At 57.8% G+C, this 27,763-nt stretch overlaps 1 protein-coding gene across 2 annotated transcripts; it reads right to left on the bottom strand.

Moving 5' to 3' along the window:
• Nucleotides 1-1,586: 1,586 nt before the first annotated feature.
• GPR156 (G protein-coupled receptor 156) lies at nucleotides 1,587-26,964 on the bottom strand. Of its 2 annotated transcripts, XM_055712671.1 has the most exons (11): nucleotides 26,842-26,964; nucleotides 17,496-17,640; nucleotides 17,232-17,374; nucleotides 14,440-14,576; nucleotides 11,939-12,074; nucleotides 10,994-11,104; nucleotides 9,842-9,967; nucleotides 9,273-9,368; nucleotides 6,213-6,449; nucleotides 4,214-4,372; nucleotides 1,587-3,649 (listed from the first exon to the last, which is right to left on the bottom strand). In XM_055712671.1, exons 3-11 carry the CDS (start codon nucleotides 17,334-17,336, stop codon nucleotides 2,471-2,473), a joined length of 2,286 nt encoding a protein of 761 aa, XP_055568646.1. In that variant the 5' UTR covers nucleotides 17,337-17,374; nucleotides 17,496-17,640; nucleotides 26,842-26,964; the 3' UTR covers nucleotides 1,587-2,470. The 2 variants fall into 2 exon arrangements, with proteins under 2 accessions (XP_055568646.1, XP_055568647.1); XM_055712672.1 differs by lacking the exon at nucleotides 4,214-4,372.
• Nucleotides 26,965-27,763: the final 799 nt, after the last annotated feature.

Raw genomic sequence — 27,763 nt, 5'->3', positions numbered from 1 at the left:
TGGCCTTAGTAGGTGCCATCACATGCTGTGCAGCTTCCAGTTGGCGGCTGCTGGTCACCAGACAGAAAAGCAACTGCCCGAAATTCCAGTGACGAATTCCCAAACAAACCATAGGTTCAAAGTCCTCTGGAGGGTTTCTCTGCATTTGCTAGTGGATTTGAAGTTAATTTTTATATCAGCTGCTGCCAGGTGGCTTCATGGTTGATCCGTCCCTATGACTGTGCTGCAGTATTTCCTAGTCCCGAAGTGCTACTCTCAACATGCTTGGGGGTGGGGAGAAGTCAGCCCCAATTTGGAAAAGTCGTTTTGCCCCGTATTTAATAGGGTCCCTAGAGCATCCTCAGCCACCCCCCTTGTCCCAGCGTGGGGATGCCGTGGGATGCGCCGCGTGGGGCACTTGAGGTTTGCGGGCACGCCCGGTGTGGCAGCAGCAGCCCCTGCTGCGAGCACTGCAAAACTGCAAGCAGCTTTCCCCAGCCGTGGCTTGGAGGAGGCGATGGGGAAAGGGCCTCCCCGAGCCCCACCCGCAGCAGGACCCCTACCCCAGCTCCCCCAGTCACACCCCGGGAGAGGGCAGCCGGAGATCCCTGCCTGCTGCTGCGCAGCCTGGGGGTCCCCACGCCAGCGTCCCAGCTCCCCACGCCGTGGAGCCAGACACGTTTCAGCCTGTTGAATGAAATGATAGTTACAGATAAAGCACCAGTTATAAACAAAACGCTGGTCGCTGCATGCTCGCCGGGTGCTCCCGCTCCGCTGGGGCTAGGTGGTGCGGCACTCTCTGGCTCTACATGAGCTCCCTGCAGCTTCGGCATAGCACAGGGTGGATTCAGATGATTAAAAAATGCTTTTTGGGGGATGCCCAAGAAAGTGTTGTGGAGGGCACATTGTGGCATGCCTTGCTAACCCACCCCTGCCCTGCTCCTACCCACCTCTGGCTGGTTCAGCATCCCTCTGCGCCAGCAAGGGCTGCGCTGGCAGCTGTCCCCTCCGCTGGGACCACAGGAGACTTTCCACACTGGCACCCTGCCTGGGCTTCTGTCTCCAGCCCCAGCTGCAGGTTTGCCCTGCAGAGGTAGGGGACCCCCAGTCAACGCATTTCACCCAGGCCACAGCCCTGAGTGCTCGGACAGCTGTGAAAGAAAAAAAAAATGAAAGAAATGGGTTTCTGTTAGCAAAAGATGACCAAAAAAGAAAAAAATCGGGATTACCCTCTTGGGGTGTTTCCATTTTAGAAGCGAGGAGGGGCTATGGGAATATTGTTCCCCATAAGATTATTGAGTTTGGTGATTTGCCCTAGAAATTCAACAACCTTGGAAAACCGCAGAGGCGGTGGGGAAAAAACAAAGATGTCAGTGGTGAAGGGAGGCAGCAGTGAGGGCACACGCTGATACAGGATAACGGAGAGGGCAGTGCTACCGTGCATCGTTCAAAACATGGTTTGGGATTCCTCTGTCACTCGCCCTTTCAACAAAACCTTTCCCCAGAGGGGTTTTATGCACTGCGCATCAAGTCTCAGCATCCCAGACTTCTCCTGTAGGGGTAATGGTACGCTGAGATGCCTTCACAAATATCCCCCCCAAAGCAGGCACACTGGCTTTACTGTTCTTGGTATTTCTAAGATAAAAATTAAACAGAACATGTTAATTTAAACAAACCTCATTCCAGACTACATCATCCATACAAAGGCATACAGAAGGGCGCAGGCCCCAGAAACACAAGGCAGAAACAGAAAAGAAAAACCTTTTCAGATCCTTGCCTTTCCATTCAGCTCCGACCCGTCTCACCCACGACCGTGCAACTGAATGACATAAAACACAAAGACACCTCCAGGGATGTCACCTTTGGGACTCCATTTTCTCACTCAGAAATAAAAAATACAACCCTCCCCAAAAGTTTCCTGCATACATTCCACGGCCAGGTCCTTGCTTTGCCGGGGAGCAGCATCCCGGGCAGCCTGCAACGGCTTCTGTCTCCAGCCGGTGTGGTGCTGGTGGGAGGCTGCGCACCAGCAGCCGCGGGGATGGAGTCCTCTGCCCGCCCACCTGCTGCGGGCAAGAAGCCACGCGCGTTTCCGAGACATGGTGCTGCTCCGCGCTGCTGTGAAGCACCCAGCTCTCCAGGGAAAGCCCTCCGAGACCACGAACTTTGGGCTCTCGCAGGTCTTTCCGCTGCCGGCCCTGGGATGGGCAGCCGTGCTGGGTATCTGCGGGATGCAGGCAGCTGCCCGGAGTAGCCAGGACAAAACCATCGCCACCCCCCGAGCGCTGCCAGCCACCTCTCAGCCAAGCGCAGTCTGCAGTCACCGCTGACCAGGCTGGCGCGGACACTGCAAAGAACGGGGTGAGTTTATTGCTGTCCCCCAGATGCCAGAAGACACATCCCTGAGGGATGAGTGGCTCGAGCATCACAGAAAACACGCCGTGTTTCGGGGCTGGGAGGGCACTTGCCTTTCGGGCAGGGGTGCTCCCAGTCACACAAAGGTGGGTTTCAGATCTTCTTTGAAATTCACCACGGGCTGGGGCCCACCATGGTACTCTGTCCGGTGGCCCATGCAGCCGCTGGGCTCTGTGTCTGTGTCCGTGCTGCTGCTGCCCAGGGAGCTGCGCGGGCTCTGGAAGCAAACCTCACAGCAGGGCCGGTGGCAGCCGTGAAACATCTCCTCAGAGCTGCTGCTGCTGGAGTCAGAGTCCGGGTAATAGTACAGCGAGCGCAGGGAGGGCTCTGCGGGTCCCCTCAGGGTGCCCTGCCGCTGCTGGGCCCGTGGGATGGATGGCAAAGCACCCTGGCACTCCGGCCATCCTGGCCATCCCTCCGGCTGGAGGCAGACCTCCCCAGGGACGGCTGGAGGTGACGGTGCTGGTGGGTGAAGGAGCCCTCTGCCAGCCACGTCCCCTTCCCTCCCCAGGGAGATACGTGCCGGCTCCCCACGGCTCCAGCTGCCTGCCACCTCCACCCCACGGCTGGCACGGGGGGACATGTGTCCAGGGAAGCGGGTGGAGGTGGGGGGCAGCAGAATCTGCCGCCGACGCCTTGCCAGGTAGGGGCTGAGGGGCGTGTGGATGCCCAGGTAGCCCTCCTGGGCCCCCCATGCGCCTCCCTGCTCGCCTGGGGGGCCCTGGCTGTCACGCGGGGGTCTCCCAGGTAAGGGTGGGCTGTGGGTTTTGCCATCCAGGCTCAGCTCTTGTAAGATTTCCCGCAGCTTCTCGCTGCTGACGTAGCTGACTTTGGGGGATGGCTCCCAGGCCACCCCAGCTGAGATGTCCTGGCCCGGCCTCTGCTCTGGAGGCTGCCCCTGCCCCGCAGGCGTCCGGCATTCCTGGACATCTTTCAGGCCACGTTCGATGCCATCCCCCATGTCAAAAAGCAACACCCGAGAGCAAACAGCCTCCTGCCTCCCATCTTTCCGCAGGTCCTGAGCATCGCTGCAAAGAGGCGGTGTACCCAGCAAGCAGGGAGGCTGCCACCCATCCTGCTCCAGACCCGGGGGGCAGCTGTCCCCCGGCGCATCCCCATGCCACCCCGAGCTCCGGGTGCAGGCAGCCGGCGGCAGCGCACGGGGATCACAGCTGCTCTCCGCAGACATCAGCCTCATCAGCTTCTCCTTGGCGCTGCTCACTTGCTCCTGCAGGCTTTCGATCACGGCATTTTTCTGCATCAAACAAACAGGCCTGTCAAGCGCGGGGCGGGCGGAGGGTATGAAAACGCCGCCGATTTGGAAGCAAGTGCTGCCAGATAAATGAATCGCCCCTCTTTGCACTCTGCAAGAGCCACACTGGCAGCGCGTGTGACCCGACCTCCCCTGCAGCCCCAGACGCGCGTGTGGGAAGTGGGGTACCAGGGCAGGCAGCTCTCCCTGCTGGGGTGCTCCCACCCAGGCAGCGCAGGCGAGGGAGCAGGAGGTGGGGGGCTTTCCCGAGATGGAGCATCTCCCCTCTAAATTAACCATGTTTGAGTGGGCTGTGGGAACCAGGTTCTCCTGCTCTTCTCCCAACACGTTGGGTTTTTTTAAACCCTCCAGATTATGCCTAAATTTTGCCACCTTGGGGTGCAGTGATGTGGCAAAACAAAGCAGCAATTCCCCTCAGGAAGGAAGAAGCCGGAGGGGGAGTGCCAGTGCAGACGGGGGTGTAAGGAAGGGCTTCCCACCCTGCAAAGCCTCCAGCCCCCAAAAAGGGAAGGGGAGAAGCCGAGGGGGGCCAGCAGAGCCCCGTACCTCGGTGAGCAGCCGCTTCATGGAGTTTTTCTCCCCTATCAGCTGGTAGAGCTGCTCCTCGCTGTACACTGAGCGGCAGCTCCTGCTCGGGCTGGTGAAATATTTTGCCATGTGGCTCATGGTTTGGCTTTCTTCTTCAAAGGCTTTCCACTGCTTCAGCTGGGGAGTAGAAGAGGGCGTTATCCGGCGGCACGCACAGCCCTGCGAGGCGGGAGGCAGGCGCAGCTCCAGCGCCAAGGAGACAAAGGGACGGAGAAGGGGAGACAAAGGCAGGGTGTGACCGAGGAGCAGGGACGGGTGGCGTGGCGGAGAGATGGCGAGGGGCTGCAGTGTCACTTGGAGCCTCCCACCCATCTGAGCCCTACCCTGCCCCTGGATCCAGCTTTTAACACAGAGAGGGTGGGTGCCTGCCCGCGCTGCAAGCTCTAATGCCTGCAAAAGCCCCCTCCCCTCTTCTCTCCCCTCCCTGACGCTGTGACAGACAAAGGCAGTGTCACGCACGCCTCCTTATCCCCGAATCGCTGGTGACAAGCTGAAAACCAGCAACGCTTAGTATCCGTTTTCTCATCTAGTGTCTGCGCGGAAGCCTTGCGCAGCCCAGCTCCAGCTGCTTATTGATCTCAGATGAGCAATAGAAGAGCAAGCCCATTTGGAAAAACAAGCTGATGAATTAAAAGATCCAAGTTAAATGAAATGTTCGGGGTCCCCAGGCTGCCTCAGAAAAATGGCACAGGCAGAGTGCAAGTACAGCTCATCAGCTTTTCCGCCCTCGCTCCGAGAGACCTTGCGCTTGGCAGAGCATTGCCAGAAGGCTTGGTGCTTGTCAGAGGAGGTTTGGATCCTGCTCCCAAGGGCTGCTCATCGAGCAGGCTGGAAGCCCGCAGTTACACTGCATCCACTGAGGCAGGAGGGGACCTCTGGGAATCATCTGGTCCAACCACTCTGCCCAAGTGAGGTCAGCTGGAGCGGGCTGCCCAGGACCGTGTCCAGCTGGGCCTTGAATATCTCCAAGGATGGAGACTCCACAATATCTCTGGGCAGCCTGTTCCAGCACTTTGCAACTTTCACAGAAAAAAACCCTCACATTCTTTTTTCTGATGTTTAAATAGAATTGCCTGTGTTTCAGTTTGTGCCCATTGTCCTGGTCCTGTCAGAGGACACCACTAAGAAGAGCCCAGCTCCCCCTTCCCACCTCCACCCCCATCAGTATTTACAGACATCGATGAGGTCCCGCGAACCCTCTCCTGCACAGATGTGCTCTTTCTTCAGCTTCACCTCTTCCTCCCTTTCTCACCTCATTTCCTTGAGCCCACACATCCCTTCACACATCAAACTGAGTAAACAACTGTTTCCTCTCCCTGTAACAATGGGAGGATTTTTCCCACTAACGTCGTGGCCAGGCACACCAGGCTGCTGCTGGAGGACACGGGAAGCAGAAGAGCCTCGCCTCACCACAAAAGGCTTCCTCCAAACATCTCTGCATCCTCCTCCTCACTTGCAGCAAAGCCCAGCTTCCTCCTCCAACAGCACAGAGGAGGACAGCCTCCCCTGGGGACCACCAGCTGCCACGAGGCCATCTGGATGGCCAGAGCCCGGCTTCATCCCTCCTAGGGGCAGAAACCCTCAACGAGAGCAGGTGTGTGTGCTCTAAGGAGAGGACAACCGCACGAACGACCGGTCCCAGCACCCACAGGGAGGAGGATGAGGGCAGCAGCCGCCTCGCCTCCACGTGTGCCCTCTGGGTGGCTGCCACCCGTGGCACACTCTTCGCAGGAGGGCTTCTGCGCCCTGCAACGTCCCCTGCTGTCCTTGGAGGCACAGGGGACTCGCCTGGGGATGCACAGCCACCAAGGGCTTGGAGGATGAGCTGTGCAGGTGAGCCCAAACATTTGGGGAAAGAAGCAGGAAAAGAAGTGCTTTGTCCGCCACGGCTGCTGTTGTTAAACTCTGAAAATGTGCCCGTCTCCAGCCAGGTGGTGGGACAGGGGTGGCAGCGTACCTGCGGGACAAAGATGAAGCAGTTGATTGTGGTTGTACACACGAAGATGCCTCCAGAAGTGAAACCAAAGAGCAAGTTGTGCCAAGCGCGGAAGAAACGGTGAACTAAGCAGACAGTGCCGGCAGCCAGGAAAACGAGGTTGACCCCGACGATGAGCGTCAAGGACTGGTTGACTGGTGGGGAGCTGACGTTGTCGGTCAGACCAGCCAGGTAGGTCCCATACAGCAGGAGGATGCTCTGGAAGCAGAAAAAAGAGGTTTCCAGAGTGTGGAAAATTACAGCCTGATGGTGTCAACCCCCACCTCGTACCGAGCCCGGTGAGCTCAGATACACTCAGCACAATCCTAATTAATGCTCTTTGATCTATAATGCAGACCTTCAGCGTGCGGTGGTGACGCTGCAGCGAACGCCCGGCATGCTGCTGCTGCGGGTCACAAGTGGGGCTGGGGAGGGAGGGCAGGAGCGGAGGTGCTGGCTGGCCCTGGGGGTCCCAAGCGAGGGGCATGGGGGGCTGAGGGCCAGGTCGGCAGGCAATGCCACAGAGCAGGGCACAGCCGGGAGAGGCAGTAAAGAAGGGAAACCCTCCCCTTGGGCAGCACGGAGCAGCAAAGGTGGACAGAGGAGAGACGGAGGTCCCTGCGGAGACGTGGTGGTGGGGTGCCGTCAAGGAGCAACGATGCACCTCAGAAGGAGATTCAGAAGGAAAAAGCAAGGCAGAAGAAGTGGATGTTCAGACTGGCAGGAAGAGGATGTATTTGGTGCATCTTTAAATGGAAATGCAGGAAAATACTGGGTGCAATCCTTCTCCCTTCCCTTCACCATTTCGTGCCTGGCTCGCAGTGGTGAAGGTGGCTGCAGAAGTGCTCCGTACACAGAGGCCCTCGCTCTGCCGGAGCACGTCGGTTGCTGCAGAGCAGGCTCCCTCACCGTGCTGCCCCTCAAGCATCTCATGTGAGCATCTTTCCCACGTGCTCAGGACTAAACTACCTGGCAGGCCAAATCCCCCCTCCCCCAGGGAACACTGGCAGGAAACACCATGTATTTATATATACTGTGTTTATACATATACTGTATTTATATGCGTCTGCAGCACAGTGCACGGTCTGCCTTCAGGATCATTTGGAAATACCATCAAACAAAATCCCTGCCCCTGCAAGGACGCAGAACACATGGGACATGACTCCTACATTACTCCCGTGCTACCCAGTAAACGCAACCGTTGGCCTTTTACTGAAGGACATTAAATTGTTATTTGGGCATCAAGAAGCACTTTGTGACCTGAGATGCAGATGTTATGCAGAGCCTTCTGGACCCCTCTGGGCTGTGGGTGCTTGATGGCCATGACAGCCATTGCCAGGGTTAGGGTCTGGAGGGACACTTACAGGCAAGGGAGATTCATACCCACCGTCTTTGGTGGTATGTCTCTCTTTGGTGAGACTCACAACTTCAGAGCACCAGGAATTCTCAAGGTGGGTTGGAACAGTGAGACCGGCCTCACTGGGAACAAGGCTGATGCCTTACCCTGCTTCGTAGGATCCACACTGGATCGTAACCACATTCACCACAGGGCACCTCCAAAGACATGGCCCAAAGGCAAGCCAGCACCTGATCGCTGAGCAAGAGACCAGCACCCAAGTCCCATTGGAAATTCATATAGCCTGTCTGGGATGCAGACAACAGCACTGCCATCCGCTAAACTGGGACTCTCAGCAAGCACAGGACTACGCTTCTGTTTGTTTGTTTCAATCTTGAGCAGAGGGCTTTGCTCCTAATTCCAGGCATGTCCTTGGCAAGTCATTTCTGTTCATCGCTCTGTGCCAGTACAAGCAGGGTAATACACTGAGTGGCTTCACAACGGGCTGAGCACATTAATGCCATGGAAGCTAAGAAGGGCTACGTACATGCAGAGATAGAGCCTACTCTCACATTAGCGTAAATCCAGATTAACTCCAGAGAAACCACTAAAGAAATAACTCCATGACTCCACGCAGGTAGACAGGATCAGGGTCAGGTTCAACATGACGCTAACAGAGGGACCTGGGACTCGCAGTGGGGGTGGTTTACTCCAAAAAGCAGTTTGTAGGAGCTGTAGGCAAAAGCATTACCCGTCTAAACCCTACCACAAACCACAGACAAAATCAGAGGTGGGAGACGCAGCACTGAACGTCCGCAATCCCTAGCACCAAATGACTTTTAAGGACAGACTAATGTCTTCAAAATGAAGTGTAGGGGGGAGACAGGCTTCGCCTTGTCATGGGGTCTCCTTCTGCTCTTTTTCCTATGGTTTTGGGTAGATGGTCAATGAGTACCGTGTTACAGCGAGTCAGAAAGGAGCTGCCTGTACTGCAGGCAGAGATGGAGCCATTCCCAAAGAAAATCTGTGATCTCACAAGCTTCATCAACATCACCTTTCTGAAACGCATCCAGCCTCTGCCAACCCAGAGACACATGAAGCCACAGATAATTACAGCAATAATTACACCTACATAGTTACATCAGTATAACTAACTCTTCTGGAATAAGAACGGCCATGTGCAAAGCCACACCAGTGAAAGTGTACCTCAGTGGTATAATTAAGCTGATACACATCCTGTAAAGTTAGGCACCAAGCACTTGTCATCAGCACCTCCTTGATTTGGAGTCAGAGGGCTCGGTGGCTGAGCCACGTAGCACATCGCTGCGGGGGATGGTCATCTGAGGCTTTAAGGAAAAAGCGTGCTTTAGAAAACAGCAAGGCAACAGTTTTAAGAAGGGAGACAGATGAGGGGTGGGGGTTGCAGGGAGAGAACTAGAGCGGCAGCATGTGCACGATGTACGTAAAAGAGATGTTAAGGCAGGGGGAAAGTGGTTAATGGGGCTGCTACAAGGGAATGGAAGAAAACATCAAGATGGGAAGGACTGGAGATGGGAGAGCTTCTGAGATGAACAGGAGTCGCTGGAACCTGCAGTAGGCACGTAGCTTGGGAGGGCAGCGGAACTACAAATGCTGCTGCACACTTTAGGCTGTGGGACCAGGAGGAGGCGAGATACAAGGCAGGAATCAATAGAGAGGTTACGTACCTTAAACCCCAAAATGAGAACGAGCCAAAGGTCGGAATAAAGAGACGCGCAGGACTGCACCCGGCTCACTGAGCACGTCATGCCCCTCTCTGTCGCCTAGGAGGCAAGGGGAAGGCAGAAATGAGGGCTGGCACCCGGCGCAGAGCGATGGGCAGGCAGGCGTAGGCATCTGTGCCTGTCTCCTCAAAATTCCTAAAAGGAAAGGCCAAAGCTGGCGCTGCCAGGGGCAGGGGGTTAAAGCCAGGAAGACTCTGGCGCTCTGCTGCCAGCAGGGCTGGCTGAACCTTTCTCTAAAGCACCTGCAGATGCCCTGAACCCCTCCTGTGCCACCCAGGTGACCTGCACAGACCTGGAGACATTGCAGCGGGCCCTCATCTCTGCAACAGATCAGACATAAACCCAACACAGAGTGCCCAGAAGACTTTCTGGCTTGTTTTTCTTTCTTTCTTTCTTTCTTCTTTTTTTTTTCCTAAACAGCACCTCCAAATGCCCGACCATCCACCAACTTTGTCCACAGAGATCAGACAGGACATGGCGCCACCCTCCACCACCCCTCCTCATCCCTTTACCCGCAGCGAGACGCTGAGGCTTCGGAAGCACTGGACTGGATCAGAGAATACCCACGTCAAGAGCAACATCGCGTCCGCCAGCACCAGCGCTGCCACCATTGCCAGCAGCTGGAGGTCTTTGATAATCTGCAAACACACAAGCAGAAAGCGTCACCATGGGGGGCAAACAGACACTGACAATCTCCATCCCCTTGGGTCTGTTTCTGGTTCTTTCTTCCGAGGGACGTGTGCAATCTAACAGTTCCCCAAGAGCAGAGCCCAGTGGCTCACCTACATCCGAGTCAGCCACAGGGTCTCTGTCTCCAGCTCCCAAACTCTTAGATACCTAATCAGGCCGGGTATAAACCCTCCCTGATGGTGTGGCTAGCTGCTATGACAAAAACCAGCTCTTCCAAAACAAGAGTATCGGTCCTTATGCCCATATCACAAGCAGAGAGAAAAAGGCTGGGGGAAAAAAGGTGGAGGATTATCATTTTGCAGGTAACACAGACCCTGGTGCCTCAGGAACAGGAGTCCTCGTTGGTACCCAGTTCCCCTGCAAACCTTCTCACCTCACCTTTCATCATCCGAAACCTACTTTTTTTTTGCCACTGGTAAGTGGCTACTGCAAGATGCAAGTGCGCCGTTACATGCACAGTCATATAGGTGGCTCCCATTTCCCTCCCAGCTGCCGTATCCCCTTCCTCCAGTGCTGCACAGGACCACCCAGCACTCTGTCCCTCCCTTCAAGAGGAGGTGAGATGCACCTGGGGGTGGCCCTACATCAGATGCCTTTGAGGATACCTGGTTTGTTTTCATCCTGCAAAAATAATCAGCCCAGACCCGGACACAAACACCAGTGCATAGCGTAATGAAGGCACGTGGCTGATGTAAAACAGAACCAGACCTTCCGTGGTGATGGGGTGGGACTCCACCGGGGGACAGGCAGCCTGGCAGGGCACCCATTTGCCTGCAGAGTGGAAAAGCTCCTGCCTCATTGTGCAGGAATAAAAGAGGAGCCCATGCCCAGCTAGGTGTGAAACCAGACCTGTGACTGCGGCACCCATCCTTGTCACACGCTGGTTTCATTTGATACCCTGCACCGGTTTGGGACTTGCCGGTGTTCGCCCCCCTTGGGCTGTTTGCCCCCCACCCCGGGTGCTGTGTACTCACCACCCGTTTGTCCGGCACCCGCTGGGTGAACACCTTGTAGAGCCGCCAGCTTTTCCCCAGGATGGGGCCAAACACCAGGGAGGTCCCCACGCACAGCAGGCAGAGCCGCACCTGCCGGGGGGCACAGTGAGGGGGCTGAAGGGGACCCCGTGGGGCTGCTGGGGACACCCCGCACCCTCCCACCCAGGGATGCAACAGAGAGAGGTGGGATGTGCCTACCGGCTTCTGGAGGGTCATATCGGATACTAGAAAGCTGACCACAGGGTGAAGTAAATCAAAAGGTGCGTATTCCTCGGTGGGCACCTGCTGCCTGGCTTTCCCCCCGCACCCCGAGAAGCTCTCATCAGAGGAACAGGCAGGGAGAGCCAGGCAGCTGGCGAGCGGCAGGGGCACGGAGGGTCCCAGCATCAATAAACCACTGGCAGGCACCTCCGTTAATTATCCTCAGGCCAGCAGCTGAGCAGGAGGTGGGGTACGGGGGTCCCTCCCACATCCCACCCTCCCACCTGGGTGCACACCCAGCCCCCTGTCCGGCAGGGTGCCTGCCCCAGGTCAGGACACAGGGGCTCATCACACAGCTCAGCGTTTTGACGACGACCTCCTTAGCAGCCAAAAAACTCACCCGCAACCTCGCGGCACCCGTGCAGAGAATCCCACCTCCCTTCGGGCCCCCCTCTCCCTATTGCACTCCCAGAGCCCAGCAGGCTGCCTGCCGGGGGAGCTGCCCTCCCTGCTGGGGACCTGCCTGGCATCCCCCAGCGCCGCTGTGGTTTGCAAAGGCTGCTCAGGCGGAAAGCATCTGGTTGTGTTTTGTGTCTGTGGAAACCACAGCCCGGCCGAATGCGCCCAGCAGCGAGGTGGTGACAAGCTGCAGCTCAGAGAGGGCACGTACAAACATGCGTGTGCGTGTGTGAAGGCATCTGTCCCAGCAAACCTCCCGCTCACCTGAATAAGCTTTTCCACCGAGTCTCCAGATGGCAGGCTCTGCTCCTGAATCCCAAAGAGGTAAGCGCTAGTGTAAGTCAAGCCGCTGCCCAGCAGGGTCACAACATTCAGATTGGGGCTGGACATCTTCACGATCCTCCAGGAAACAAAGCAGGGAAGGCAGTGACAGTTACTGAGCGCCATGACCCGGCAGCACAGCGGCAAGGTCCCCTTACAGGGAGGATGATGGCCATGAGGGATGCTCACACACTGCCCTCACAGCTCCTCCAAAAGCTCAGCCATTGCTCCGTGGGTATAGCGAGTCCCCTCCACAGTGCGCACCCCATCCCCTACCCTCCATTGCCGGAGAGCTTCACTATCCATAAAGCATTTGTTCTGCCCTACCCTGGCACTCCTGTGGGACAGCAAGATCCCCTCTCCCCAAAACGATGGGTACCAGGCCTGCCCCATGGCACCTCTACCCCCTGCGTGGGAGCTGCAGCACAGAAAAGCATCCTTGAGGCAGCTTCAGCCAACACCTTTATGGACAAGACGGTGGGAAGGGACGGGCTTTCTGCAGCAAAGCAGCCAGGGTCACCGCAGCCAGGTCTCTCTGCTACCGGTGCCCGTGCCAGGCACACGAAGCTGTGCGGTGGTGCCAGCACGTGCCGCAGCCACGCGCCCCCGCAGCGGCACAGAGCTGGGGCAGCAATGCCCCCGGCCGCACAGCTGGCATGCAGCACAGCACCCAGCTCAGCCCCCCGGGTCCAAGGCCAACATCTTCCTCCACTGTCTTCTGCTGTAAAGGGGTAGAAGTGGAAAACCTCACCAAGGCAGCCAGAGGCGACTGTCCCAGCTTTGGGTACAGCAGCTACAAACACCTTCAGGAAAAGGCTCTTCCCACTGCTCCTGCCTTTGAGGAGACACCCCCACCCTCAGCACAGTCTCAACTTCAGGAAGCTGCCAACAATGTTCAGGTTACAGCTTCCCTCTGTAATTTCACCCCATCACTCATAATCCTGTAACTGTACTCAGGGAGGGGAGAATCGACCCGCCGATCTCTCCCGACCTCTCACCCTTCTCCAGCAAGCCCATCAAGCAAAAGCTGTAGCTCCTGCGGTGCCCCCGCATAGCTCTGTCCCTTCGATCTGCTGCAAAGTCATTGCATTTCTCTACCCTTGAGCTCCTTCCTGGCTTGCTGCCTCGCAGACGCAGAACCTGGGATTCAACCTGGCTCTCTCCCTCCCTGCCTTCCTCGCCATGCCTCAGCCCCTGCAGAAAGGTAGTCATCAGCTCGCCCCCTCCGCTGCCCTCTGAACGAGGTCTCCTTTGCCCTCCCAGGTTCTGCAGGCAGACCGATATCTATGTGCTGTAGTGCAAATAAGTAACACATATTCATTACAGCTTGCTCCGAGAATGCCTTCAGGGACCTAAATAAGTCGGTAATCGATGAAGGTGACCACCAAACTTTGCTACAGTAAACGGAGTACTTGAGACCAGGCTGCAGGTCATGCAGCTTCTGCAGCGCAGCAGGCACAGGGCTCGCTGGGAACCCTTCCAGGCAGCACCCTCCTGCTGCACGGTGGCTCTAAGAACCATTAAGTTTCTCAACACAACCAGAGCACTAAAAGAGCAGCAGCCCGGGCTGCACGCAGCTGCACATCTCTGTGCGAAACAACAGCACACGGAGCACAGAGGCTTTGCCGGGTAAAGCCTGGGAAGGGGATGTATCTCTGGGTGGGGAAGCAGCTGAGAGACCACGGGACCGATGAAGCTGGGCAGCAGGTGGCAAAGGGCCAGGTGAGGCAGCCAGAATTGCTGAGGAAGGCAAAGAGCTGGCTGAGACAGTTTGAGCTATGAGGAATCGATGAGGCTTCTGCTTGATTTATGCCGCATTCAGGGGAGCTGGACCTTTTACATCCTTTGTGCAGACTAAACAGCACCAAGGGAAGCCGGCACATCACCGCCAGCTTCCCTCACCCATGGAGATCGTGTTCACCACCAACACCGACAACCACCAAGATCAAGAACGGTTAGCAATACCTTAAAATGGCAAGTGGCCCAACAGCAGGAAGGATCTGTGTGCACTGTGGAGAGCATGACGGCTTGGCTCTTGGAGGTATGCTGCTCAGAGTGATGCTCTCAAGACTGGAGTGGAAACCAGGTCTCTTTCTGCTCACTCCTGTTTATGGTTTTATTAAATAGCACCTTTGGGATAAGACTATGCACTGCTGCCTGTGCCATGCCGGAGGGCATCCCGTGCGCTGTCTTGTCCACAGCTCCCAGCCTTGGGGAGGGAGGGAGCGGTCCAAGCAGAACTGTCTCCACCAGCGATCAATACTGGGTGTGATGGAGAAAGCTGCAACATCCCTGGCATTGCCCTTGCTTGCCCCATGCTGCTCATGCAGGCTCGTACCCCCCTGGCCCTCAGTTGGCCATCAGCTCAGAGCCTGGTCCTGGAGGAGCCCGACCCCGCTGCTCCAGCTCGGGCAGCTCTCACGGCAGAGGAGGGAAGCCCGTACCTGTTTTTCCTGAAGCGAATTGTGAAGACAAGAAAGAAGAGCGCTAGCAGGACTCCTCCGGTCAGGAACGTCCACACAACTCCCAGGAGAGCAACAGAGAAGGACGGATAGCTCTTCCCACTGCGCTCAGAAGATGTCTGCGGGAGGCAAAAGGGGTGAGGAAGAAGAGGGCACTGCTGGGGCTCCCAGCGAAGGGGGTCCCTACTCGGGCACCATCACTCCCATGGGTGCTCCGGCTCACATCTCCCAAACCCTCCTCATGAGAAACGCTCCGGCACCAGACCAAGCGTAGCGAGGGACACACACTGCCACTTGCTGAGCACACAGGAGGGGGCAGCCCAGGAGCCCTCTTCTTATGGCCAAGTAGCCAAATACATAAGGAACCCACACAAGTGACTCAAACTCCAGGCAGCCCTGGTTGTGGGAGAGGGGAAAACGGGTGACAGTTCCCCACTGTCCTCGAGAAAGAAACCTCTGGAGGTATCTCACGGTACCCCAGCTTGTAGCACGTGTCTTTGGCAGGCCGGGTAGGGCATCCTTGGCTCCCACCCTTGCCCTCCATGCAGCAGATAACCAGCCAGCCGGCTGACGTGGCCGGGAGCCAGCGGCAGAGCCGCCAGCCAGCACAGAAAACACAGAGCAGGGAGTGGGACGGCGTTTTTCGGATGCGTTAGGCAGTGACACATCCAGCTGGGCTCCACCCGTCTCCCAGCTGGCTGGAAACTAACCTGGTCCTAGGGAGACATCAGCTGAGAAGTGGCTTTTGAGGGACACTCCCAAAGCGGGTATGATGGAGGCACCTCTCCCCTTGCACACAAGCGACCTTATGGTTTTAAACCTCCGTTTAAAAATATTTTCTGCTATCTCCCTGTTAGCATAGGATGGATAAAATGATCCTACTTGAAACAAGAAACCTGTTTCCGCTGTGGATCTAAAACACCCCAGCACGTTTAACAGGGTGTGCATGCGTGGGTTTGTTCACATGTACTATGTGTGCATGTTACCGACTTTTTTTTTTTTTCCTCTTTAAAAAAAGCATTAGTTTTACTTAACTGCTAGCGCATCCCCTTAAGGGGAAGGACAGGGACTGAGCTGGGCTCATACACCTCACTAACTTCTCTGGTGCCAAGTCCTTTCTCAGGTGTTCCAGTTCACCTGCATGGAATATCTACAGCAGAAGAGGATTTTTTCTGACAGCTGTCATTGCCCCCAACTTCCAATTCTTCCTCCAGGGTCTGAGCTGTTCCTGCTTCCAGCCTGGCTAGAAGGGAACCTGCAGGGAGAAGGCAGGCAGCGCTTTGGAGCCGATGCCTTGTCTCCCTCTCCCCCAGCTGGGCTCCCTCTCCTCTGGGCCGGCAAGAACAAGGCACAGCTTGGAGAGTTACAGCCAACGTGTAATTCTTAAAACAAAAATATGTCACTGCCACGCCAGCACAGCTGATCCGCGGGCTCCTGGCAGCTCACATGCGGGTGCCACGCTGCTCGCAGGGCTGCTGGGTCGGGCAAAGCCCTGGCTGGGGGAGGCAGCCAGCGAGCCGGCACTGCTGCTGCGTTCCGCTGGGATCCTCCGCTGGGATCCTCCGCTGGGATCCAGCTGCGCCCACAGCCCAGCCCCACTTCACAGCAGCATGGAGGGATCCCTGGGGAGATACTCATCTCCCTCCTGCAAACTGCTCCCCTCCCTCCTCTTCCCTCTCCTCATCCCCTGGGGGGTCTTTTGGCTCTCTAGGAAATGGAGACCGCAGCGGAGAGTGGAGATGGGCGGCCAGGTCAGTCCCCCTCCCCTTACACCACGACTCACTGTGCGAGCCCCCATCCTTTGGCACAGGGCAGGGACACCGTCCCACCTGCCTGGTGGGGCTGCTGGGGCCAGCCCGAGGCTGTAACGCCGCCCTAGTTCTGTGTCCTGCCTGGTCGAGCCCCAGGGAAACACCCGGCTTTTGCCAGCACGGTGAGCAGGGCGCGCTCAGCACGCCGGGGCTCCCCCACACCACTCGCAGCTGCACCCACCAGCAGCACCGCTCCGCCCCAGGTTGCTGCTGCACCCTCCTCCCATCACCCAGGGATCAGTAACACCCCCCCAGCCTCCCCCTTTCCTTCCCCAACGCCCTCGCCCCAACCCCGACCGCTGTTTCCCTGGGTGTTGATGCTACGTGAAGTTGATGGAGCGCTTCGTTTGCTGCTGAGAGGAGTAAATCCTGGCCCTAGCAGGAGGAATATTAATTGTGAGGCAGCTGCCAGAGCCAGAGAAGCCAAGCAGCTTACGGTCTTCTAATTAAAGGCCCGTGGTCGTGCAGGACGTGGCGCGGAGCGGAGCGGGCCAGGTCTCGCTGGTCCATCCAGCAGTGTCACACAGAGCCAACTGCACCTCAGCGCATCCCGGTGTCATTTCTACTGGCTCAATGCAGGGGGGAGGATGGGGGGAGCGGTACCTTTTATTACAGATGAAAACTTTTAATTAAATCCTGCTCTATTCATATTTGAAAAGCACTTTGAAGTTCCAGGGAATGGGAAAGGTCAAGGGCAGAGGAGGCCATCCCAGGCCACTCCTAAGCGGCTGTCACGCCAGTCGACACACGGGAGGGCTGTCGTGGTTCCTCACCTTCTGGCTAACTGCTGGGTGTCATCTAGACAGGGCTTGTCTTGGAGGCCATCCCAGGAGGTGACAGCACGTTGCCTGCGGCTGGACCGGGATTGCTCAGCAGCTGTGCCCCCCTCTCCACCCCTCCACCCAAACGCACTTCTACAGAGCAAACCTCAAGCCCCAGCGCGCCCGCCCGCTCCGTACGTACCACGGTGACAGTGCAGAGCTCCTGCAGCACCTGCTGCTGCTGCTCCTGGCTGCCAAAACTGGAGCTGCCATCGCAGAGCTCAGAGCAGTTGAATCCCGGCTCCATAGCACATCCTCAGCCGTCATCCAGCCGTACCTGCGCCCCTGCCAGAAGGATGAGGGTTGGCTTTCTCCAGCAAGAAGTACCCTTTGGCATACACCGTTACCCCCTCCCCCCATCAGCAGGGAGTAGGGAAGGGGTCCGGCAGCCCGCGTCTGAGCTTACCCAAACTGATGCGGTGCACATCCAGAGCCAGGACGGGGAGCACCCACCTCCAGCACCCTCAGGGTATCCCCTGCAGCGAGGCGGCTCAGCGTGGGGTGCAGGTCCCTGCGGAGTACGGTGGCATCCCCAGCCCTCCTACGCCACCCTGCAAACCAACACATGCCGGGGTCACAGCAGCCCCCGGCCCCTACACCGCAGCTGCAGAGCTGAAACCAGGTGCTGCGTGGGTCCGAGCCGGAGCACAGCACCCCGGCACCCTGAGCTCGCCGCGGCTTTCCTCCTCCAGCGCATCTTCCTGCACCAGTGCAATTTCAGGGTGTACCTGGTCCCCTCCCGGTGCCAGCAGCCACTGCCAGTTTCCTGGCACATTCCCTTCTCCCAGCAAAAAACCAGCAAGCGAAGGCAACAACAAACAGCAGCAAGTCTTGCCATCACCTAATGGGACCTACACGCAGGCCTGGGCGAGCAGGGGAGGAAGGCACTTGAATTACACACGTACCCAAGTGTTTTGGCTGACTCGGCCCCAGCGGCAGCCTGGCTAGCTGAGGAGCGGGCTGTTTATTAAAGATTTAAAAGCCTGGCACCGCCGTGCTCCCCGTCCCTCCCGGCGCTCCAGCTGCCAGGTATTGTCCCCGCCTGCTGCTCCCACTCCTCTCGCACCACCTTTGCCTCTGTTCCCTCTCTCGTTTCTCTTTTTGGTGGGGATTTTAATAAGCCTCATTACCATTTTAGACATGAGGTCATACTTATCCTCAAGCATCCTTACTCAATTACCATTGTCACCAGTTTTAATTAGCTTCCAGCGCACGACCATAAGCAAGCCTCCCGTCGTTAGCAGCTGGGGAGGAAGCGCAATAGCTCACTCCCTATTTGCTCCTAACAACAGGTGGGAGGAAAAAAATTATCCCTGTCGTGCTCCTTGGAGCTGCTGCCCAGCTGAGCATCCCCTGCGCTCACCACCCTGTGCCTGGCTGGTGCTCCATCCTTCCCTGCCGCTACTCCTGACGCTTCAATCCCCTCTTCTCACAAGTCCTTTCTTTGGAAAAATTCCTGTAATTACATGAGCAAAGAATAAGTAAATTAAAACAAAGCATGGTCACCAGGATCTGGTCTGAAACTTGCTGTTCTTCACGGGGGGGGTAATCAGGATTCAAATGCCAGAAAAGCTGCAGGCATCGTTCTCAGCTCATGTCAACTGATTTTCAGCTTTAGAGAAGTCGCTTACAAGTCCCAGCCCAAAACCATCAGGGTCAGCGGGCTGCTCATCCACAGTTAGCAAAGCCACCTCTGAAGCAACAACTACAACTGTCCTGCTGGCAGGACGCCGCCGTACCCGGGGTCTGGACACCATCCTGCGCCAGGACTGCCCCAGCACGCCATCAGCCCCTGCGTCCTACAAACACAGCAGCACCCGTTAGCCAGATTCAGGATTTTACGCGTGACAAAGGTATTTTTGAAGAGTGCTGGTGCGAGCCAGCTCCATCAAGCCTCCCTCTCTGTCTCTAGCTTGTAGCAAAATGCGGTGGTGTTTCCCCCACCGCAGGACCACCCTCTGGAGCCCTTCATCGCTTAGGCTGAGCCATCGGGCACAGGGTGCAGCTGCAGGAGGCATGCAGCTGCTGCAGCAAACGCCAGATATTGCAGCAACCGTAGGGCAGCGGGGAGGAGGAGACCGGCTCCGGGTGAACAGTTCAGGGATAACACCGGTAAATGAGACGGTGCATGGAGTTGCCGCGTGCGGTCCCCGGGGGTGGGGGTAGGAGGGAGGCACTGAACCTCTGATGTCAAGAAGACCTGCAGGTGAGTGCTGCCCAGCCTCCCAAAGGGCTCCACTCCTCCCCACGCCCCCTGCTGTGTTTAAGGACAAAGGGGGGTCTCCCTATACCCCCTGTAACCTCCTGCCATGGCAGAGGGGGGGGCCCCACCTACCAGGTGGACCACTACCAAGGCTGGCACGAGGCCAGCAGGCACATCCCTCCCATGGCTCGCGAATGGGAGATGTTTCCACAAGGAGCATCAGTACAGCCCGCTGTCCCTGCAGGATGTCACCCCTCGGCAGAGGGCAGGAGCCCCCCGGGGTCTCCCCAGCCCCCACCCCACTACTCTGCAAACGGCTCCCATGCAAAATTAATAACAAGCTGAGGCCAATTAGAGCTCATTAGTATGCAACAAAACAAGCTCCAGTGTGGTTGTCGCCGAAAGGCAACAGGCATTTCCAGCCCAGCTCCTTCCTCTTGTGAGAGCTGGTAGGAACGCCATGGCCTGGAGAGCATCCGAGGGGGACCAGTGCTGCGGGGGTCACTGCCCTGAAGGGTGAGGCTGGCCAGCGGCTGGAGGGACAGACAGCAACACAGGTAAGAAAACACATCTTTCAAATGTGAGGGTCTCCTGAGGGCAGAGACTTGTGGGGTCTGGCAGGAGGTGGTTTCTGTTGGGTTTTTTTCAAGGCCAAAATGCCCAGCAGTTCTGGCGGATCACTCCTGGAGCAGAATCACAGAAGGTTGGGGTTGGAAGGGACTTTCAAGGATCACCTAGCCTAACACCCCTGCCCTGGGCAGGGACACCTTCCACTAGAGCAGGTTGCTCCAAGCCCCGTCCAACCTGGCCTTGAGCACTGCCAGGGATGGGGCACCCACAGCTGCTCTGGGCAGCCTGTGCCAGCACCTCACCACCCTCACAGTAAAGAATGTCTTCCTTATGTCCAGTGCATGTCTACCCTTCTTCAGTTTAAAACTGTTGCCTCTTCTGTCACTCCAGGCCTTGGGAAAAAGCCTTTCTCCATATTTCTTACAAGCCCCCTTTACGTATTGAAAGACCACAATAAGGTCTCCCCGGAGCCTTCCCTTCCCCAGGCTGAACAACCCCAGCTCTCCCAGCCTGCCTGCACAGCAGAGGGGCTCCTGCCCCTGGTCACCTTCATGGCCTCCTCTGGACCTGCTCCAACAGCTCCATCTCTCTCCTGTGCTGAGGACCCCACAGCTGGAGGCGGCGCTGCAGGGGGGGTCTCACCAAAGCGGAGCAGAGGGGCAGAGCCCCCTCCCTTGCCCCACTGGCCACGCAGCCCAGGGCACAGTTGGCTCTCTGGGCTGGGAGTGCACGTTGCCGGCTCACATCCAGTTTTTCATCCACTGGTCTCCCCAAGACCTTCGGCACAGGGCTGCTCTCCATCCCTTCATCACCAACGAGGAGTTAGCTCTCATTTTCTGTTTGTCACTCCAGAAACACTAGGCTCCAGTTTGGGTGATTACAGAAGAAAATTCAGCTCCCAGAAAGAGGAAGGGACAGGCTGAGGGCATTCACGGCTCCTTGTGCTCCCGTCAGCCTGAACATCACAGAGGGAAAAGGGAAGCTGGAGAGTGATGCGACCGTCAGTGGAATTTACTGTCATTTGATTTTCAAACAACAGACACGAGGGACCACCACGAGAGCGGCTCCGACAGCCCGCACACCCCGTGGAAGCAGTCGCAGTGTCAGGTGAAGCAAAGCCCTTGCTCAGCCCCTCGGCTCTGTTCGCCTCGCTCCCCTCCCCTCGCTGCCCTCCGGCCAGGGCACAGCACCTGGGTGTTTGGCCATGGCTGAGCACCGGTGTGTGCCAGGATGTGACCCCATGAGCCTGAAGTTGATAGGAAACAAGTGACCAGACCACATGAAAAATATTAGCACCATCATCGTCTAAACTAAAAACAGACGTGCTGACTGTTAAATATAATAAGCAATTTGTGGTCATTGCATCTGTTGGTCTTCAGGGCTGGAAAATCTGTTTCTTTAGGTCCTTCAAGACCCAAGACTACAATGCTGAGAAACTGTAAATTAACACAGAAATATCCCTCAAAAAAAGATGATGTTGTCGAAATGTACATCTTGACTCTTTCAAAGTTTCTTCTTCCCTTCAAAACCCTTCTTTTGAAAAAGCAGAGGGAAAAAAAAAAAACCAACCAAAAACCAAACCTTAAAGAAGCTGAAAAATTGATGCAGCACCTATGGGCCCAGAGCAGGCAGAATGAACATTTCACCCCAACCGCTTCCTTTTGATCTAGCATTGAAAAAGAGACTTCTTCCCAAAGAACAAGGTGATGTCACGGCTTGGTGAATCAAAAGCTGGAAAAGTGAAGACGTCAAAGTGCAGATGACAGAACAACCGCACTCAGAAATGTGCCAGTTCTCATGAGCCCTGCAATCCTGCCCGGTCCAATCGGCCCCAGCAGAGAGATGGTACATGTACACCGCCGCAAGAGAAGAGCAGAACACATCTGGAGAAGCACATCTGTTGGCAAAAACCTCTTGAGCAGACGGCTGTGTGTCCAGCTGTGACCTGCGGCTTTGCTGCGTGCCAGAGAACACCAGCCCGGTGGGCAAGAAGCGATGTGCAGAGCGCAGAGCCACTCCTGCGTCCTCGGGGCAGCAGCACAACGATCTTGGCTCACCCATGGTGGGTCTGGGCTGCTGCTACCACTGCTGGTGGGAGATGGAGGTCTGCTGGTGGGGACCAGCCCCGGTGAGCCAAGACGCTGGGCCACACGCTGCAAATGGCAAGTCATCCGGATAACTGTTCCAGCGAGATGAACAACGTGAGATGGGGCTTTGCAATTCAAAAAATGCTGGCACTTCTGAGGCACGCTCCTGTTCTTCCCTTCTGCTCTTCTTGTCCAACAAGATCCCTTCTTGTTTGACCTGAGAAACCTGCAATATCGCCAACCCCACGGCAATCAAAAGAAAAGCTGGTTGCTAGACTTACTGCAACACCCCCCCGCAACGGAGCCAGGTAAAACTCATGAGTTAAAATGCACAGCGTATCTGAAACTTAGCGTTAATTTATATTTAAAACTTCAGCATCTAAGTTTTCACACTTTCCCTTGCAAACACAGAAGGAAAAAGAAAAAACCCAAGAATCTCTGCTTATCACTTAATCCTAAAACCTGGGTTACAAAGCCTCAGTCCCTGGGAAGCCTGGGGAGTTGTCACCCTCCTTCCCAGGGACCGCGCCGTGCTCCTGCTCCATCCTGCTCTTGCCCCTGGGATTTCCAGGGCCACCTCCAGGCCTCTGGGGTATCTTCATCCCTGGCAGACAGACAGCTAGCTCACTGCACAGCCACGCACTGGGTCACGTCACAGAGCCCACACGGGGAGATCTGCCCACCCAGGCAGTGTCCCCAGCTGTGGTCCCGCTCTGGGACCCACGCCAGGAGCTGCATGCAAGGGCAGGAGATGCAGGACGAAGTGCTTCTGCCTCCTGATGCACAGGGAGCTCACCAGGTGATGCTGAAACCTGGAATTTCATGTTGACTGAAGCTAACTGCAATTTGGAAGCTTCCTACTCATTTTGGATAGTGTCTCCCAAGATCACGAAGGTGACAGTTTCTCAACACCACCCTCACCGGTTGCCTAGCACTGCGTGTCTGCCCGCTGTAGGTCCCTCAGCTCGGGAGGATGGCACCAGGCCGGTGCATGTAGCTTTTTTTTTACTTTTTTAAATGCAGGTTAAATACCTGCCATCTCTTTTCCATTCTGTGGTTTATGTTTGAATTTAAAGAAATCTTCATGCAAAACAAGTCATGACTTTTTTTGAACCACCACACAGTCCTGCAAGGAGCCGACTCACGCATCTCCCACTGGGGAGCTGATAAGGCTTTTAACGCTCTGATGTTAATTGCTATACAATGATAGGCGCATGAGAAATAGAGACGGAATAGACTGGAGATGCTCTAAGGAAGGAAAATTGGAAGGGGATACCGAGAGACCAGGGGAGCATGCCACGGGTGAGACCAACATGGCCAGAGCTGATGGGGAGGTGACCAACTCCGTGCCACCCAGAGACCCCAGCCCTCCCATGTGTCTGGCGGTAGCAGCTGCTGAGCAGCACGTGGATGGAATGAGTGGAACCCCCCAGGTTTCTGCCTCCCCGAAGCAGCCTGGAGCCCAGGGGCTGGGACCCCACTGCCCGTCATGCCGAGCTCACCCCCCCTGCACCGGGCGGCTCGGCAGCGCTCCCCGCACAGTGCCCAGCCGCTGCGGCAGAGAGCCAGAAACCCCTCGGAAAGCTCCTTCCAGTGGATTGAAACGACACATCGGTACCCCCAGGTGGAAGCCCACCTTTCTGCAGTGAACCAGCGAGGCAGTGGGATCTCTGCCACAAGACAGCAGCCTTACCTCTCGGGGCTAAGGCGGGCACAGTTCCCCCGGTGAAGACGGGGCAGGGGACGTGTCCCAAGCACAGCTCGGAGAAGATGCGGTGCAGCTCCTCAGCCTTCCCACGCCCAAACCTCTGCCCTCGTGCAGAACACCCCAGCAGCTGCGCTGCATGAACAATGAGGCCAAGCAGAGGTTTTTCACCACTTTGGGCAAAACCTTGGGTTTTCATTATTTCTTAATGACTTCCCCAATCATTTAATTTAAGAATGGGAGACCACAGGCGTAGGTGCTGTTCTGTCTCCATGGGGCAAGCTCCCCATTTGTCCCCAAGCCCTGGGCCAGCAGGGTCTAGTCCCAAGCACCAGGTGTGTGGCAGATGACCTGGAAGCGGAGCGGCAGGGGCTGCCCCTCCAGAAACACGCGGCCATTTCCATGCTGAACCACAGGTTCATCACAAAGAGGCAGAAACAGGGTCTGGCTTGCAGGGCCAAACCGCATGGCCACCATGCCCCTGTGCCCACAGAAACACGGCTGCTTCCCAGAGCACACCCAAGAAGAAGAAATGTTGGAGGTGTGCAAAAATCCTCAAGCATCTGCTTCACAGTTTGCCATCCCTGGATCCCTGGTAGCTGCTGCAGGGTAAGCAGCGAGCCCTGTCTGCGGGGCTGGTCAGTCCCGGATCACTGCCAAGGATCACTCCTGCATCCCTGCCCTGGGGAGGTTGTCACAGAACTAGGATGCTGCTGTTGCAGCTGTGTGACACACTTGCCCACCAGGATGCTGATTCAAGGCACTGTCACAGTGTCCTGGTGCAGCACTGTGAGGTCTCAGTGCTCAGAGCCCAGGGTCCCTGCCCATCCATGTTGCCTACGTTGCCTGTGTGGTCCTCTCCTGCTTCCATCCATCCATCCACCCACCCACGGACATGACCTCCCTCAAAAACCTGCCTTTTCCCAGGCCATTTCCAGAAAATACCGCTACTTTCTGCTCTGTGCATGTGCCCCAATACGCTGCTCTGAGGCACGGCTGAGCCCTGAGCATGGCTCCAGCATCCCTCACACCCATCAACTCCTTCGGGGCGTTTGCACCGGCCTGACGAACTGCAGCGCACTCAACAGCTTTACGGGCAGGTGTAGCCTGCAATTTTTTCCCTCTTAACTGCACCATCTTTAGAGAGCCCCCATGAATAAGAGGTAAAAAAGCCTGATGATTTAGTATTTTGATTTACAAGAGAGATCTCCTTTGTGGTTGAGGTGTGTATGACTGAGTTGAAAAGCAGAGGCTCGCCCCCACTGAAGCTGTTTGCTGCGGAGCCATCAAACGCAGAGGAGGAAGAGGCCGCAGAGGGAATATTTTCATAAAGTTACACTTCAGATTTTGCCTGTGCCGTCCAGAGCTCCCCCTTGCCAAAGCTGGCAGAAAGCTGCAGCTGCTCCTTCATGCAATCAGACACCGGCCCCTGACAGCCCTGGCACCAGCGCTCCCGCTTTCCCAGGCAGGGCTGGGAGGGCCGGGCTGCAAAGCTGGACGACCGCAAGCATGGGGACAGCTGCTAGCCCTAACAAGGTCAGCGCCTTTTTCCTTTTCTTTTTTTTTTTTTCTTTTAAATCTGGCAGGATTTTGGAAATCAAGTGACACATTGTGCCCCTGAAAGAGGTGCCGGAATGGAGCGCCGCATTGCTCTTTCGCCTTGCTCCTGCTGACAGAGCAGCAGGGAATACCTCCCCCAGGAGACAGATCTGACACCAGGCTCCGAAAGCCGGAGTCCACGGCTCACCCAGCTCCCCTCCCCTGGGCACCGCAGCTGCCAAACTGCGCCCATCCATCCCCTGCTCCGGCTTCTTCCTTCGCTGGGCGAAGCAACCACCCCATCAAGGGACAAGGCCGTACCAAGGCTGGCACGGGGTCTGCCAGCCAGGGCTCCCTGCAGACCGGCGTTTGCTCAGGGCTTGTGCAGCTCCAGAACTGGAGCTACTAACGGCGCAAGCACAGGGGTCTGCAACCAGAGAGGCGAACACGATGCCCCGGCACCAGCTGGGTGAGGCAACGTGGCAGATACATCCAGGATGCGTCAGAACCGCCAGCTGCAACCCAACGCTGGCAGCTCCCAGTTACCAGGGATCTGGTTTCCCTGCCCCTCTCGGGCTGCAGAGCACCTGGGGGGCAGCAGAAAATGCAGGTCTGGGGGAGGGCTCCGTGAGCCGCCCTCCCCAAGATGTGCCCGAGCATCTGGGGGTTGCTGGGTGACGCTCACCCCGGTCGTGGAGGAGCAGCAAGAGCAGTGGGCCCTGGAGCGCGTCCCGGGGGTCTCACCCCCAGCAAGCAGGGGCAGGACCGTGGCTCCAGCACCGAAGGGGTGTGTGGGCCCCTCTCTCTCCCTCCCTCCCCAGCAGGTGGTTGCACTGCGGGGTTGGTTGCAACCTTTCTTCTCCCCAGACTGGACTCCACAGCAGATGCAGCTTGCCCAGCAGTAAGTGTTGTGAGAGCAAACCACCCGGCGCCGCAGCTTCGCACCCCTTTCCCACTGCAAGGCGCACCGGGACAAGTCCACCACCAGTTTTGCGCTGGGGGGTGGGCTCTGGGCACCCCCACGCCAGTGAAAGGCAAACCGGCAGCACTTCACCCCCAAACTGTGACCCCAGCCTGCCCGCCACCGCCGCCGCACGGGGCTGCCGGGGGGCGGGACGGTATTTTTTTTAGGGCGCTGGCACAAGTCCACCACCACCTCAAGCTCGGGGGTGGGCTCCGGCCACCGCCGAGCCAGCAAACGGCAAACCGGGAGTGCTCCATGCCCACCCCGCGCCCCCAGCCCCGCCACCACCGCCACCACCGCTGGGGGGGTTTGGGGTGCTGTCTTCTCCAGACCCCCAGGGCACCGGCACAAGCCCACTGCAAGTTGTGGGGTGGGTTCCGGGCACCACCGAGCCAGAAAAAGTCGCTCCGGGAGCGCTCCACGCCGACCCCGCGCCCCCAGCCCCGGCCCCGCCACCGCCGCAGCGCGGGGAGCCCCGGTGCCCCCCCGGCGCCCGCCCGCCCAGCCCCCGGCCGCCGCTGCGCCCCCGCCGCGCCTCCCTGGGGGCGGCACGGGGGGCAAAACACCCCAAACCCCGAGCACCGGGGCGGAAAACCAGCCCAGAGGGGGGCACAGCCACCGCCGCCCCCGCCGCGCCCACGGCCCCCCCCGCCTCTCCCCACCCCAGCGGAGCCCCCGACCCACCTGCGGCGCTGGCTGCAAGCGGCGCGGGCGGCTGCCCCCCTGCCGGGCCGGGAGCAGCCCCCGCCGCCGGGGGACGCGGAGCTCCGCGCTGGCGGCCGCCCCGCAGCGCCCGGCTCGGCTCGGCTCGGCTCGGCCCCGGCGGGCGGCGGGGAGGGGCCGGCGCGGCCGCGCTCCTCCCGCCCGGGCGGCTCCGGCGGGGCCCGGCTGCTCCCACCGGCCGCCGAGTCCTGTGCGCTGGGGGGGGAACGCGGCGGGCGTGGGGCCCCCACCGCCAGAGCCGGTGCGCACAGCAGCAGCACCCCCTCCCCAAAACACCCTCACGTACAGCAGCAGCAGCACCCCCTCCCCAAAACACCCTCACGTACAGCAGCAGCAGCACCCCCTCCCCAAAACACGCCCACGTACAGCAGCAGCAGCACCCCCTCCCCAAAACACGCCCACGTACAGCAGCAGCAGCACCCCCTCCCCAAAACACGCCCACGTACAGCAGCACCCCCTCCCCAACACCCCCCCCAGTGCCTGCTTCACACAGCAGCAGCAGCACCCCCTCCAAAAAAACACCCTCCCCCGTACAGCAGCAGCACCCCCTCCCTAAAACACACCCACCCCACCCCCGATAGCACCTGCTCCATACAACAGCAGCAGCACCCCCTCCCAAAAACACCCCCCCAACAGTGCTTGCTTCATGCAGCAGCAGCATCACCCCCTCCCAAAAACACACACAGCACCACCCCCGAGCCGGGGTGTACAGGGACCCCAGAGGCACAGCCCACCACCCCTCCATCCCCACCTGACCTGCTGCTGACACCGCGTCCCGTTAGCCCCCCGGCACGTCCCGCTGCCCCCCGGCTGTGCCCATCTCCTGCCCCGCTGCTGCAGGTGGGGACACGGCCCAGCTGGTAATAAACCCTCTCGCTGGGGC

This window comes from Falco cherrug, chromosome 5 (genome assembly GCF_023634085.1).
Source record: "Falco cherrug isolate bFalChe1 chromosome 5, bFalChe1.pri, whole genome shotgun sequence".
NCBI lineage: Eukaryota > Metazoa > Chordata > Aves > Falconiformes > Falconidae > Falco > Falco cherrug.
Note: the sequence above shows the minus strand (reverse complement) of the source record. Positions and strands in the feature narration are given on the sequence as shown.